The sequence below is a fragment of the Pygoscelis adeliae genome, unplaced genomic scaffold (assembly GCF_000699105.1).
Source record: "Pygoscelis adeliae isolate BGI_AS28 unplaced genomic scaffold, ASM69910v1 Scaffold303, whole genome shotgun sequence".
In the NCBI taxonomy this organism is placed as follows: Eukaryota; Metazoa; Chordata; class Aves; order Sphenisciformes; family Spheniscidae; genus Pygoscelis; species Pygoscelis adeliae.
This window is the reverse complement of record NW_008824367.1, coordinates 929,759-945,620: the sequence shown is the minus strand read 5'-3', so window position 1 is coordinate 945,620 and position 15,862 is coordinate 929,759. Positions and strand designations below refer to the sequence as shown.

General features: G+C 41.6%; 1 protein-coding gene across 1 annotated transcript in view; it reads right to left on the bottom strand.

Moving 5' to 3' along the window:
• The window catches only part of MYO9A (myosin IXA), a 153,116-nt gene that overhangs the window by 119,840 nt on the left and 17,414 nt on the right, over positions 1–15,862 (bottom strand). The window contains exon 2 of the mRNA XM_009319912.1: positions 1,815–1,909. Within this exon, the coding sequence (XP_009318187.1) occupies positions 1,815–1,909 (95 nt within the window). The remainder of the gene's footprint in view (positions 1–1,814; positions 1,910–15,862) is intronic.

The following is a 15,862-nucleotide window of genomic DNA, read 5'->3' as shown; positions in this document are numbered from 1 at the left end:
ATCTCTTGGCTATTACATGTCTTAAGTTTAAATTTGCTTCAAGTTTTGGGTCATTATATTCACAGAGTTTGTAAGCAAATACCCAGCTGCTGTTTTCAGCCTCCAAACAGAGCAAAATTCTGATTCGGGGCTGCAAATTACAGTTACATTAACAAAGCAAATCATATGCAGAATACGGGATGATAATTGACTGGGGTTGTGCTTAAAATCTATGCTAAGTTTAAAAAAAAATAAAAATACTTGTGATCATCTTTGTAAGACTATGGAAACAAATTGTCATCTCGTATGCCAGGAACAGCTCAGATTTTTTTAAATGTCTTTCTATTTTCATTGGGGCAGCACTGCGAACTTGTAGCAAAGCACAGTCACATCACACCATGCAACCAAAGGCCAAGAAAGTGCATTTTTTTAAAGAGGAGGGAAAATTCCTCTTATTTTATGAACTAGAGTATACGAATACAATGTTACTTGCACCTATCTGCCAAGTATAGATAGAGGCCACTTCCATAGAGCTGACATAGCATGCCAAGATAATACATTGTTAAGGCGTTTGTTGGATTCTCGTTACCCTGTATTTCAGTAGGTATTAAAAAAATTGAGGCTTATCCTTTTAAGAGAACTGTTCACCAGAATTAAAGAAGGAAAAAAAAAAAAAAAGAAAAAGAACATCAGATTTGACGTAGGATGAAAAAACAGCGGGAAGGTACACAGAGTACCCAAGCTCATTTGAAAAATTAATGGAAGCTATTTGTGTAATACTGTTCTGCTGGAAAATAAGAAAGAAAAAAATTTAAAAGCAGTTCCCTAAAATAACAACGAAGTCCCAGCAAGAGATCTCTTAGCTAGCTGCAGAAATTACACAACCCCTGGAACGCCACTTCTACTTTTCATTTTTCCAACTGAGTTAATTAACCCGGACAAAAAGCGGGGTTAACGAAGCCCTGCTCATTTAGAGCTAGCTTGAATCACTTTGTGATGACCTGACACTATCTAAATTGTCTAAAGCCAAAGAGAAAGCCAGGCTTAGGTAAGCCCACCCAGAAGGTTTCATCCCACAGGCTTCCAACCATGCAGCACTTCTGCTGCAGCCCTCCCCGGGAGAAGGAAGGTTTGAGTCACAGCTGTACGTCCCATGAGCTCTGGGTAGCAGAAGAGATGCTGAAATAAAATGCGGAGAACCACGATGGATACAAACATCTCCTTGCAATGGCCCAGGGGAAAAAAAAAGAAAAAAAAAAAAAAAAAAGAGGCCCTAACTGGTCAAGGGCTGGGCTAAAGAGAGACTTCAGGGTAGAGACAGAAGCTTATGGGGAATTCGACAGCAATCAAGAAGAGTCTGGCTTCATCGCCTCTGTAACACCCATCAGGCAGCTGGAGATTAAATCCCCCCTCGGCTTTCTCTTCCCGAGACTGAGCAAAGCCGGCTCGCTCAGCCTCTACTTCCTATCATATGCTCCAGCCCCCTAACCCATCCTCGCTAAAACGTTCCCCGTTCCTGCCTTAACTGCTATCTTAAGAGGAAAAGTTCCATTTCAGCTTAATTATAAAGTTGACATCATGATTAAGGAGAGCTCAACTGGCTTGAAGCCAGCTCAGGTGTATTCACACCTCAATGTGCAGCTCAGATAGGCCAACATTTTCATACCAATGCATTTAAATATGCTAAAAAAAAATATTCCCCCCCCCCTCCATTTTGGGAAACTTACTGGCCAAAAAAATTAACCTTCTTTTTCGTGTACCCCCTACAACAGCCTATTTAAGCTCCTTGTGCAGGTAAGAGTACGTACAGCATCTTCAACCCGATTCCCACTTACCCTCGCACGGTGCCCGTCTCCTGATAATTCACCTGAATAAATTTGCCAAAGCGACTCGAGTTGTTGTTATGTGCCGTTTTTGCATTTCCAAAAGCCTGTGAAAAGAGAGAGATGCCATCATTATGTTCGAAAAGCCACCGCCTTACCTTATTTATATGCACGTCACTAACAACTTGACTTTGCTATCATTGTATAATTAATAAAAAGCATATGGTGAAAGTTACTTGAATGGTCTACAAAATAATACGATGAGCTTCTGGAGACCATATTCATTTTCAATTTGGTATTCGTGAAGGGCAGATAAACACTGTTTAAAAATAAAGTGTTAGCTGTACAAGAGAGATTTAATATTTGAAGTTATAGTCTATATTAAGGCTGTGCTTTATTCATTTAAATAAATACAAAAGTACGCTGCTCCAACAAGACTCTAAATTTTAATGAGCTAGAGGAAGCTGGTTTTTAATCATATATGGAATTAGGGGGAAAACTGCTTTGAAGGCTACTCAGACGTTAGACAGTGTCATATATAGCACTGACATAACCCAGAGTATTTTCAGCATTTCAGACACTGTCGTTTCGATTTGCTAGTCTTGTTTTTCCAAAATCAAAATGCTTTTAAGTCTTTATTATGCAAAGCTTTTATTAAAACCCTGCCTTACCGAGGCACCTAATACAGAGAGTCATTTATTGCCTTTTAAAAGAAATCTCTGAACAGAAGAGCTATTGGGAACCTGTAAGAGCTGCAGCTCAGCTTCACTGAAAACTGGTATTTTTCAATTGTGCCTAAATCACTTTAATAATAATCTGGCCCACGGTGACAGAATCCGTCAAGCTGCCAGGACCAATTAATGTTTCATTTATTAAACCAGTTTTGATAATCATTCACCTTTTCTTCTAAGCCAAACTTATTTAAGGTAATTATACGCAAGATAATTTCTAAGTGTTGTCTGTGTATGGACGCTGAATTACAATTACAAATACATTTTGTGCTGAGGCTTAATATCAGAGCTCAGCTCCGAGCTCCCAATAGATTTATCCCCTACTCAGCTATTTATTAGAAAAGATTAAAAGGGCTTTACAACTATAATCTGAAGCTTTTCAAATGACCTTTTCAGATTTAACTTTGCAACTAAAAGCAAAAAAATAAAGGCCAAATTAAATGAAACCTTGGTGAAAAGGCATTCGACACCTTCAGTACCTGTGTGATGCACGCTCTCACGTCTACTTTTATCTTCCCAGGCAGATTTATTTAGCAATCTTGTTAGATTTAATGATTTAAAAACTGAATTAGGTTTGCTGACAGAATGATGACGTGATTTCCCCCCTCCCTATTTGAATACAGGGATTTGTTTAAACTCAAGCTGTTGCATATGAATTCGCTTTAGTTGACTAAAACAAGTTCTGGGATAGCCAAAACCTGCCGAGCAAGCAGATTATACTCGAGAGATGATTTCAGACACACAGCTAAGCAACGCTCCCCTACAGAGGTTTCACATCTTTTCAGGCTGCTCACACTTGTTTTCTCCTTATTCCCCCCAAAAATCCTCCCCGCACCCAGCATCCCTCCTCTACCCCACCCTCGGGAGGGTGTCAAAAATGCCCACACCTCCAGGTGACCACTGAAGCCCCCAAAACTCTCCTGGCGATTAAAATCAGGGATCCTCTCCCCCAAAATAGGCATTTTGGCATTAAAAGATGGGATGCTATTTAACATTTCCAAAGGATTTGCCTGCCCTCCTCCAGGTATTTCAGCAAGCAGAGACACAGCAAGAAGCCCATAAGCAGAACACGTTGATATTCAACATCGCCACATATTTCTATATTTGTTTTAAATAATATGAATTGCATTACAAGCATTTCCCTGCAATAGGATCGACTGCAATCTAAGACATCACAGGAAGGCAGTAAGATAAATTTTCTATACACCTAAGTAACGTTGTTCACTTGAGAACAAACTCAAACAGACTAAACGGACGGCAGCCCTATTTTAATCACCTTTTCATATAATTTAATAAAGAATTTAAGCAAAAAACAGCATTAAAAGGATTTTCTGGTTCGGTTCCCTGTGCTTATACCTTAAGTAATAGCTCACAGAGGGAAATAAGGTCTATTTATTAGGATTTCTTTGGGAAGAGCCTTACCCAGGAATAAATCTTTTTTATTCTGTAACAAGGAACATTAAGAGTCAGGAGAAAACGTTTCAAATATAGGAGTGGGGAACTGTGAGAGTCCTCTTTTTTTGAGCTTTTTTCCTGGATTAATACGTCAGACCACATTATATATTATAACCCAAACGCCTACAGAAATCATAACCCGTAATATCCCTCTTTCATGCATTTTTCTTTATTGCTGATGTAAATGAGTAAGCTCTTTGGATCACGTCGTGTTAGAACTTAAGGCTGACTCCATGGCAAAGGCACACTGGTGGAGGGCCAACAAGTAGCTGAAGAAACACCTGATGTTTAACTTGAGACAACTTAATACATTTCGTTCGGTTTACTCGCCGTGTTTCTTTAACAGAACTATGGGGCCATAAAAAAAAGTGCTATTAATTCGATTTATGCCTGCCTAATCTATATATACTTGAACAGGACACCATGTCCTTCTGCAGCCAGGGCATAATGTAATAGTTCAGGCTCGGAAAACACAAAATGAGTTATAACTACTTCCCTAAAACAAATTATCATCTGTTTGCATTATTTCCCTTTACTAACTCATTGATTCGAAGCTGCTGAGCAGCTCAACGGACAAAACTCTGTAACAGCATTCCTAAAATTCTCGGGGAGACCAAAGCTTTTACTGGCCAGGGCTCAACATTTCGAAGGAAACAAAATTCAATACGTTGCTCTGTAGGAGCCGAGCATCCCTCTGGACCCGGCGCTGGTGATTCAACAGAGGAACGAGCAGCTCCATTCCTCCTGCCTCCTACCACCCTCCCGCACAAAGAGATGCTTATCGTGGATGGCAGGGAGGGGGGGGGGAATTAAAAAATTAACAGTTTCGTGGCTAAATACTTCACGTTCCTCCTCGCCTGATCCCGAAGGCTCGTGGGCTCTTTATTTTGGACTGCATATTAATGCAATCTGGATTAATTACAGATCACAGCTGGAGTAAGGATTATTTTAATGTCTTTCCTGAAATAAGGTTATTTTCCAAATCCCTGCATCTAGGAAAACACCACAGTGACTTGTTCTCATACGGCAATGACAGTAAGATGCTGTTACATAGATAATCCTAACTGAATGTCATTCCCGTATAAAATAACAGCTATATTCGCCTATAGAATAACAGCTGCATTCCCCTATAGAATAACAGTTTCTGCAGTGAAAGCACTAGTGGAAACACATGCCTTTGCTGGCATATTTAAGGTCCCCAGCCCTGCCCTTCCCAAGTGAGCCTCTAGCACACACCCTTGGAGGGAAAAATAAATATATCTTTTTATCTTTGCTATATAGGAAGAGAAATGTGTTAACAGACAAAAGTTTTTAAATGGTTTCCTGTCTACTTGAAATGTAAATTTAATTTTTTAGAAAGCTGTACCATAAATATATCAGAAGAAAAGCAAGCCAACTGCTTAAATCTCAGTGCGGGCTATGCCATTGTGGAATAGTTATATTAATAGTTATATTCCATCGTGGGGCACTGAAGGGACTGGGAGCAAGATTTAGTCACGCTCATTTATGCCAGGGACAAGAAATCGGTTAATATCAGACAAGAGACTGCTGGAAGATTCATATTCCCTGGTTTACTGTGAATTTTGGAATTCATGAATCAAATGTATTCATAAAGTATGAATGACTTGTAACTGCATAAGCAAGGTGGAAACTCAAAGCGTCAGCCAGCAACATAGCAGCCAGGGAAATAAAACACTCGTCTGAACTTATGCAACTAAAGAGAATATTTGTGAATTAAAATCTTTGCATATATAAGTGCTGGTAAAGGACAAGAGGGGCGCAGAGACCACGCCATGCCCAAAGAGCCCAAGCCCTAATGCACGGGGACTGCACTAAAGAAGACAGCATAGGAAAAGTCTGTTTACATCAAATAACAAACAGGAGGCCAGGGCCAGAGTTAGATGGGCACGACACAGACGACGGAACAGCGAGGACTCAATGCACATGTCAGATGCGCATTCGCCTGCTTTACCTATAGCTTCTGTTAGAGAAGCCCAGCGTATGCTTCCACAAAGAGTGGCGGTTTTCAACATCGCCTGTAATTTATTTCCAGATTTGAAGGCTATTTTTCCCCAATATTCTATACATTATGCTTGAAAGAAATAATAATTCACAAATATCTTTACTCCAAAAGAAAAAAGACGACACAGGAAAAAACCAGCATATTGAAATTTTGTAATTTTAATGTCTTTTTAATTATGTGACCAGGGCATTCACTGGCTTTTTAAGTTATTCTCTGTAGCTACGAATTCCTTTCTGCATCTTGAAACATAAACAGCTGGATGATAAAGATTTTTGTTTGTTTTCATTCAACCTGCAACCAAGCTCCCAGCACTCTTCTTGTCCTGCTATTTTGCTTTTTAACGGAAATATATTGAATTATGGCCAGAACATGAAATGCATCTAGACTACTTAAGTTAGAGCCTTGCTAAATCCTTTCTCATTATTGCTTCTGCCCTTTTAAATCTGCAGCTTACCGCCTGATAAAACCTATCAACCTGAATTGCACTGCTAAAACTTTGAGATATCTCCCCCAAGTTTTGGTTTCCGTAAGGAGCCCTAAAAGGCACCTCTACGCAGCAGAGACCACGACACCTAAATAAGCACCTAAATAAGTACCAAAGCCAAAAATACGAGCTACAACTTGCATTCTTGCAAAGTAAAATAGCTTTTATATGAATCCTTCAAGGCATTGTTCTGCGTGGCCAAGCACTAATACTGAATATCTAGTTCACAGCAATTAAATACCAGTTCAAGCGCTGACACCTCGTTCTTTAATTCTCTTGGTTGTGGCTACATGTTCCATGCTGCCTAATGAAACCGTTGATGCTTTTATGGTAAAAAGCACAAACCACAAAGTATTTATAGCGTCCGCGCTGCAACACTCGAGCAGAGCTCTCACCGAGAATGACCTGCAACCCTGAACTGCCAAACATTGACTTTCAAAAGCTTTAAAAGATTTCTCTTTCGTTATTCTTTTCTTCAACAGGCCACCGGAGCACACTGCAGAGCCAAAACCCAATTTTCCATTTCAAACCTCAAAGGTGGCAAAGCAGTTTAAACACAAGGTCTATAATGACCAAAAAAAAAAAAATTTTTTTCTATTACAAACAGATAATGTTTTTCTCAAACATTATAGAAAAAATTTCTCCTACCTATTGACAGGAGCAGAAGACTTGAATGGCAAATAGGAGTTTGAAAAAAACACATACACATGTATATATCTAAAATCGTCAAGTGTCTCATATATATCAGGATTTATATACAACTTAGACCGATTCACAACACATTTTAAGGTATTCCTCCTCTATGCACCCGCCCATTTAGTTGATAACCCCCATAGCATCTCCTAGTTGGCAATACCTACAGCACACAGAAGGCTGAGTGAAATAAAACAACTCAGTATTTTTAAAAGAAAGTATTTGTAAAGCTCCAGCTGCTGCTGTATCATAAAACAAAACAAACAAAAAAAAAACCCCTAGATCTATGTTTTCCTTCCTTGCAATACAAGTCTGTTGCAGGTAAAAGAAGAAATTAAAAGCACCCAAACCTCTGCAAGCCCTGCAGCAGTTAGCTCTTCAAAGGTGCTGGTGATCTGGTCCATGGTGGGAATCCAACTCCCCATCAAGCCAAGAAACAGCAACTGCTCTAGGACAAGACCCTGAGCCCACCTGACCTGCTTCGAGCACGGATGGACCAGACATCCTCTGGAGGTCCCTGCCAACCTCAATTATTCTTCAGTTTTCAAGTATCTAGCCATCTTCCTCACCATTCTGGTGCAGAAAGAGCAGGGACATGAAAGCCATGTCTCAACACATTGCCTGGATCAAAACCCAATTCTTTACTAGTCTTCGATAGCAAACCACAGCAGAACATCTCTGCGGTGGTGTTTGCTTTCTGTAGCGTCTCCTATTAGTGCGATTTTTTGCTTACAAGCTTCTCAAAACCATGTAGTTTTCTGTTTCTTCCCATAAAATTAGTAATGCAATTTTTTAAGCTGGCACAGCAACCAAAAGATGCAACCCTGTCCTCGCCTTACTTTTCATTCCCCAAAGAACCTTTCAAATACATGACCTGCAAATACTTCAGATGGGGCAAGTCCAAAGGATAAAGACACCTGGGAAGTGCTGATGAGACCCTTACGGAGAACAGGCCTATATGGACAGGCTTGCAAAGACTGCCCGAAGATTCAAAACCATATTTAAGGGGGTCTCCCCGCTCCAAACAAACGTACCATTTGTTGCATTTATGAAGGTTAAAACACTCTTCGTCCCACTGTCAATGACGGCACGCCCTTCACTATGCAGAATTAAACTCAGCGGTATTCTTTCAACATAAAGCACATCAAACACTTCATTTCATAATTACAATTACTGAATGGCAGCCAAGCGGGTTCTACCATATTAACAGACATACCTTCTTGTAATTTAACTTATGTATACAATACTACTCTCACGATACAGGCTATGAAACATCTTTTTTAATTTTTTTGTTTTGTTTTGTTACAGATAGTTTATGCCAACTAAAAATGTCTTATCTTTGTAAAACATTTGCACTAAACCTACCTGGCCACAGCAAAACTGAGACTATTCAAGGGCAGCAATTCCCCCCTCCCCGCTGAATCAAGTCGCCATCCTGGGACAGGGCAATTAACCAGCAAAACTTCTGCAGCAATTAGGCTTAAAATACAGGGCCAGTTAAGACTGTTTGTATTTGTGCACTGAGAGTTCACACTCCCTAATACAAATATGGGAGAAAATGACTTTTAATGGGAAAGCACTGATTTGGAGAAGGTTTTGGGGTCAATTTAATTGAATAAAAGAAGTGCCAGTGTATGTAATGGAAATATCAATAGCACCATTAAATACACTTACAGAGTAAGATACCCTAGATAAAGTACTATAAGTCATTACAACACACACTTGTTTGGGAGATTTAAAGCTCTGCTGATGCAGATGCTCTATCAGCTGTGTAAGAAATAGGATTTAGCATCTGCATTCCTGGCAAACGCTTCAACGTTGGCAGAATATTCCTCCTTTTCCCATACTCAAGCACAGGATCAGACCATTTCAGCTTCTTCCTTTTAAGGAACGCTCTGGAAAAAAAAGGAATTGCCACATAACCACGATGCAACAAAATAAAACCCCAAAACCAAATCAAAGCCTCCCACTTAAGTCCTCTTCCCGAACGGGGACAGTTTTTCTATGCAAGTGCCATAACGGGAAAAAAAAACCAGCTAAGATGGCAGACAGTCATCGGCAAACGCCGGTACGGATGAATCTTGAAGGCAGAGGCTGCCAAATCCTTAAGGTCTGGCTCACATCCCTGGTCCTCTGCTCATACATTTATTTTTTTTTTATGCGTAGGGTGGACAGCCCTGGGAAGAGCAGCCAAACGCACGTGTTTTCCAGCAAATTCGCGCACATCGGCCAACAAACGTTTTGGTGGGGAAAAAAATCTTCAGCCCGGGTTCAGCTTCGGATTTACAGAAGTATCCCAAAGTGAAGTTGGGAAGCTCGGTGTTATTACAGTGGTCTGTCCAACCCAGGGAATGCTTACAACTCCCAACATTTATATTCTGCAGCCAAAGAACAAAACCTCACTACATCAGATGCAGATAGCAAGTGTCTGACAGGTCCCAGGACTGAGCAAAATCTCCTTAATCGGTGCTTCAAATGACTTTTTCATACTGATAGAGATAGAAAATAATCACAGAGCAATAAAATGACCAGTTGAAAACAAGTCATGGCTTAAGGAGGAGACTTTACGCTCCCCCAGTGGGCAATACAAGTACCATAAACGAACACTACAGCAGAAACAAAACAGCACTAATAGAATATTGACAGATAGAAAACCCTTAATAGATATTTAAAGTGACTATCAAATAGGTTATATTATATATTACAACATCAAGTCATACCATGATTTCCTCACCTTGCATAATCTGTTTTTGCAGAGCTAGATTAAGTACAGCGATGCATCACAAACAGCCGCTGCTAAAATTAAAAACTTCTCTGTAATTGCTAGAAATAACCCCGCAGTGTGTCAGGACCACAGCTGATTTCCTTTACTTTAAATAAAGTCTTATTGCAAATAATACATCCCTTGAGATGAGCAGATGACAACATATGCAGCACCAGGATTGCCCTTTTTCTCAAGGTTGAGGCTTTTGAGTCTCCAGAGCTGTTGACCACTCGTGTCTCACCCGCCCCCGTGCCCCCCCCGCCGTGAAGCCGCGGTTAAAGAAAATATGACTTCTCCATTTCCAAAACCAGACAAACTTCCACATGTTTCAGTGCTCTGCAGAAGACCGGGTAAATCACTGCCTCTGAAGCATCTCCCATAGCTTTTTCGTGCATCAAGCACTACAGACAGCTGTAGAAAGGCAGTCCTCACCCATGGCTTCACATACTTCCACAAGTAACATGGTTTAGGTCTTTTTGACCAGAATCACATTGTCTTGGAAACATTGATGCTTCGCAATGGTACAACACACAACATCCCAAAACCAAGTACTATTTTTTTTTTAAATATAATTTCATTATGCAAAAACATCCATGCAGGAGGCTACGTTCCCTTAGGACAACATGTTTTGCCATACGCAAGCTCCTATCTCCGTTCTCACTTTCTGACGGCTCTAGTAGCACTCAGAAGTGCTCGCTGGAGCTGTGACTCACTTATTGTAAGAGCTGGTGATGACACACTAGTATCACCGACGGCTCGCCTGGGCTGGAACTTTTGGTGCAACGCTGCTTGCTTCGCGTGGTGGAGCTGTGGACCTTCAGCCTGAGGACAGGTCTGGAAACAAGCCATCAAAGTTTGGGGGGGTCTTCTTGAAGAGGAGCATCTCCAGTACAACACCAACCTCAGCCAGAGCCGAGAGCCGCTGCCTGGCATGGAAGCAAAACATCGCCCATCGGCAAGAATCTCATCCCTTAGAGAGGCATCTCCACCAGCTTCCATCCCCTCCTCACCAACCATCAGCCTCTAAATTAGGGAGAGGTATCTGCTCTGGTGTACAACCCTTGGACACTCTCCAGCCCCTGGAGGAGGCCTGTCAAAGTCCTTTCAAAACCCTATTTTTTTCCTTTTTTTAATATAATGATTCTACATGGGGCCATAAATGTTTACAAATGAAGTTTCAACTTCCCACTGCATACTTGGATAGCCCAAAAAATGCTAAAAAAAATTGAAGCATTCACTATTCTGGGCTTGACAGAAGTTTTCCTGCAGTTTGTCACCAAAATCAATGCCATAAACTGAAAGGCAAGAGAAAGTGTCCCTACCGTAACGCCTCCCATCTGGAACCTCTTAGCAGAGGCACGGAGCCCTCATGTATATTTTACACACATATTTTTCCTGCTTTTCCCAAGAGAAATATGTGTAATGAAGAAAAACAAAAACACGTTAGCAGCAACAAAAGCATACCATTGTAATACGAGACCAAGCTTGGCTTCTGCCTGTGTTATCCTTCCTTTTAGACTTCAGCTACTTTTTGCTAGTTACAGACAAAAAAATAATACACACCCTCCCCTCCAAAAAAGAAGAAATATCAGAGCTCTGCCATTAAATCAACACAATAAAAACCACATTTGTTTTCGGCCATGTAAAATATCCTATGAGTAAGGACAAGGTTAAACGTGAATATACACGTCTCCAGCCCTTCCCTGCTCTTCTGCAGGATTATATAAATAATCCGCAACTCTTCTTGATGCAATTCCAAAATTTCAAGTGCTATTAAGCTGCAGCATCAAATTTCTGTGCATAGTACACAGTTAAGATTACTCGCTTACACCACAGCAGCTCGGCCAGGCTGATGTTTTCCAGCACTTGCAGCATTTCAGTACCCGTGAGAAGCTTCGGACATCCAATCGACCCATAAAAATGTCTTTTCCCCTTTTTAGCACAGTTCAAATGGTGAAATCGGAGCTTAAAAATGCTTATTACTAAGTATTGGGGATGGACCACACCTGCAGAAGTCAGACCGATGCATAGCACTGAAAAAAAACCCAAAACTATCTTATCAGTGACCAGAATATTTGATAAGTGCCAGGAAAAACAACGGCTGGCACTGATTATTTTTAGAGAGCAGAAGAGGAGTCTGAAAAATCAATGTATTCCTATCAGGCATTTGTCTTAGGAGAGGATGCAACTGCTTAAACGTGTATTTTCAGCCTTTAGGTAAAGCAAAATAGGACAATTTAAGAGGTACCGCTTGTCACCTTTCCAAAGGTATTAAACGTGGATGTTTTTGAGGATCGTGATGAAGAGGTTGTCTATAAACTGAAAAAGATTACCAAACTGGGGGTAAACACGACACCAGACCATCCGCTCTCTACAGAGAAAGGAACAGCTGCAATGCGAGTGCAGAACAGCCGATGCCCCATGGCACGAGACGGGCACGGTGTTTTAATGCAGTTTGTCACGCAAGAGGCCTCCATACAGAGAATGAGCTTTCACTTCAGAGCACACCCTGCCAAGATCACCTATTTAGCTTTGCACAGTAGTCTTCAATACTGCCAAGGCTGGTATTTCTGAGAATAGTCTTTGGGTTTGTTGTGTTTTTTTTAAATCCAACAAAAAAGAAAGCCCCGAATTAATAAAATTAAGGGAAACGTGCTGAGATTTTGTACTCCAACTTTCCACGCAGCAGAAAACCCTGTGCAAACCAACGCAGGCATTTTCCTGTCGTCCACATTTTCCTAGCCCAGCTTTGCAAAACGCCGAGCGGTTGGGACGGCGTGTTGGGAGTGTGTTCCCCTGCTTTTCAGAAAGCGCAAGAGTCAAACCAAGCCTACCCTTGGCGCGCCAGCACGGATGTGCTGGCCGGTGTGCCGAGGATGCAGAGCCCTCACTGCTCTTTCTCCCTGCATGAAGATGAGCAGCAGCTCTTCATCGTCCACCTTGGCCAAGCAAGAGAGATCATGAAGTGGGGACTCAAAAGCACCTTCATTCTATTCAATTTTTTCACGTATGTATTAAGAAATGTAGCCTGAGGCCATATCTTCCATTAATGGGCAGGATTTTTAACAACACTTCAAGTATTAATTTGTATGGTGGCTGCACACATCCAATATCGCCGTAAGACTTCAAGTACTCAGACACCAAGGAGCAAAAAGCCTGCACAAACCACACACTTTGCGTTGGAGGTTTGACCCAAAATGGAGCAAACCAGAGGAAGGAACGCAGTCCCGATTTTTAGAGCAGCATCCCAGAGCCACCGAACCTCCTTCTGGGATCTCCCTCCATCAGTTGCAATACGTCTTCCAAATTTCGCAGCAAATGAAGCCGGGGTCCTCCCGGCTGCGAGCTCGCTTTACTGCGCGAATGAGCTGATCCCCAGAGCTCCACGCAGCAGGGAAGCGGGAGGAGGACACCGTGTCGCCGAGGATGCCTAAGAACCGCAGCGCAAATTTAAGTCTCCAAAGGCATTTAATAGCATTTAACTTTGCAATCTCTTCAGTCTTCGTACGCAATGTTTTGGGGAACACCAACGTTTTAAACCTTTTTGCTTTTTAGAAGAACATAGCAAACACTAGAATAACGTGTATGTGCAGTACCACATTTAAATTTTAAGATATTCAGAAAAAAGGTGTGTGATGGATGGGCAGACGGTGACCTGCTCAGAATAAACAAGCGATGTTCTGTTTGCTGCACTGGGAGCTGTGCACAAGTATTTCATGGTATGACACTCTGCACAGCTGATAGCGGGAGAAATGCAGAAGATACACTTGGAAAATTCACAGGGGCATCGCTGGCCGGAGCAAACAGTAACGGCAGACTTTATTTTCCAATAAATTTCATGCAAATAAGCAATGCTTCGTTAGAGTACACGCCCATTAAATTCTCTCTCTTCTGTTTTCCTGAAGCAGTGGTTTCCAGTCGACAGGCACTGTACGTCTGATTTTTTTTAACGCCTTTCCTGTTTAATTGCCACCACACAGCCTGACAAACCCTCTCCGATTGCTCCCCACTCTGAAGATACTCGGCCGACATGCTCCCTCTCCATCACCGTGTAATTAAACAAACGGTGTACAACTCCCCCCGTAAGAAACCTTCAAGCTCTACAACAGTAAAGTTTAGACCGGCATTTCTTCTTTCACACTTCGAAGAATCACTTCAGTGCGATTTAAGCCTTTTGGTAATTCTTCCGTAACTAAATATATAGTAAATAAATGAAAATCACAACCTGATGCTGGTATCATAGTAGCTGCGATAGGATACAGATAGAGGCGAGAAATTCTGTAGACAGACGTAATATTATCTTTAACCAGACTAACTGGAATAGGTGGGAAACCCAACAAGCTTTCAAGTACACCCATCTTCTGCCAGGCTGAGACAAACTGCAAAGCTCAGGTACAAATTCAGAGTATTTTTTCTGAATTTAGGAAGAGATTCATCAGTTGAACCCAGTGGGAGAAAAGGATCTTTAACCAGAGGGGCACAGGGATGTGAAAAAGGAAGGGGAAAAACAAGCACTCCCTGTGCCGAGCAGCAATATATAATTTATAACCTACATAAGAACACATTTTCATCTATTATTTGGAAGTGGGTGGTGACCTAACATGCAGCAACACACCAGAATAAAGAGTGGGTCGTTACTAATTACGCTTGGTTTGTAAAAACGAACGGAGAAGCAGCATTTGCAAGGAAAGGAGCTGATGGCACTCCTGCACTCGCTCCCGGAGCGGGGATGGAACGCCGGAGCATCCCTCCCTGCAGGACCGAGGGCAGAAGAGTGATGCCCAACGGCACAACCCCAGCTCTCCAACTACTGCCCACACCACCCTCGCATGATGTTCCAGAGGGCGAACATGACTTCGTGATGTCTGACCCAAGACATAATTTTTGTGTTCTCAATAAAGAGCACAAGACAAGAACACATCAAAACGCACATTTTTGATGTCTTGGACCTCCCTTCAATTAAGGCAGAACTACAGAGATGAGGGTTTATATGATTTTAATCAAACTCAGTAGAGCGTGTGTATGTGGAGGTATCAGTCTTAGCAGGGAAAAAAAGGCTGGAGGGTATCTTAGATCCAGATCTCACTTTCTTCATCGCATATTATCCACTTCCAAAACCTTTACTCCATACATAGAGCTATAAAGTTACCGCCGACAGACAGCAATCTGTTTATCCTCGTTATACCCCACCCAAATCTGAAGCTGCTGAGAACGCCAAGGAGATGACCGCTCAGGCGGTCATAGTATAGTCACTTTGACATTTTGACAGCATAGTCAAAATGTCTCAGCAGGTATCGCTTGGAGCCATTTGGAAAGATTTTACGGGGGTAGAGCTGAAAGAGATCTCCCTTAAATAATAAAGAATACGCCACCTTGAAAGTGGGGTTAAAGCAAGGAGCCCAGCCACTCTGGTTGCATTTGGGATGATGTGAATTTATTGAGTTTTTTAAGCTGCTTATTATCTGTTTCCTTTTTGCATAAAAAGATGCATGCAGGACGTAGCAGAAATTGTTGGAGCGCATCTATTTATCCCGAATGGGAAAGATGGGGACACTGCTTCTGCTCGCTGACTCAAAGCAGCTTCATAAAACCCCAGACAAAAATACCATTAGTGGTACCTAAGGAGGGATTTGTTTGCATCTTTAAAGAGGGGGTATTAAATGTATTTCTTTATTGACTTTAATCAGCAAGTAAAATACTACATTAAAAAATTAAACTCGTGAAAACAACATTTCTTCTCTAAATAGCTCTGCCTGCCCTTCAGGAGGAGGAGGGATGGAAAAGGAAGCTAAAAAACTGACAAAAAGGAAAAATACAGAAAGAAACCTTTCTTTCTCTTGCTGAGCCTCATCCTCTTGTTTATAACTCCCAAAGAGAACAGCAGCACGATTGTCCTACCTCGTGCTGGCC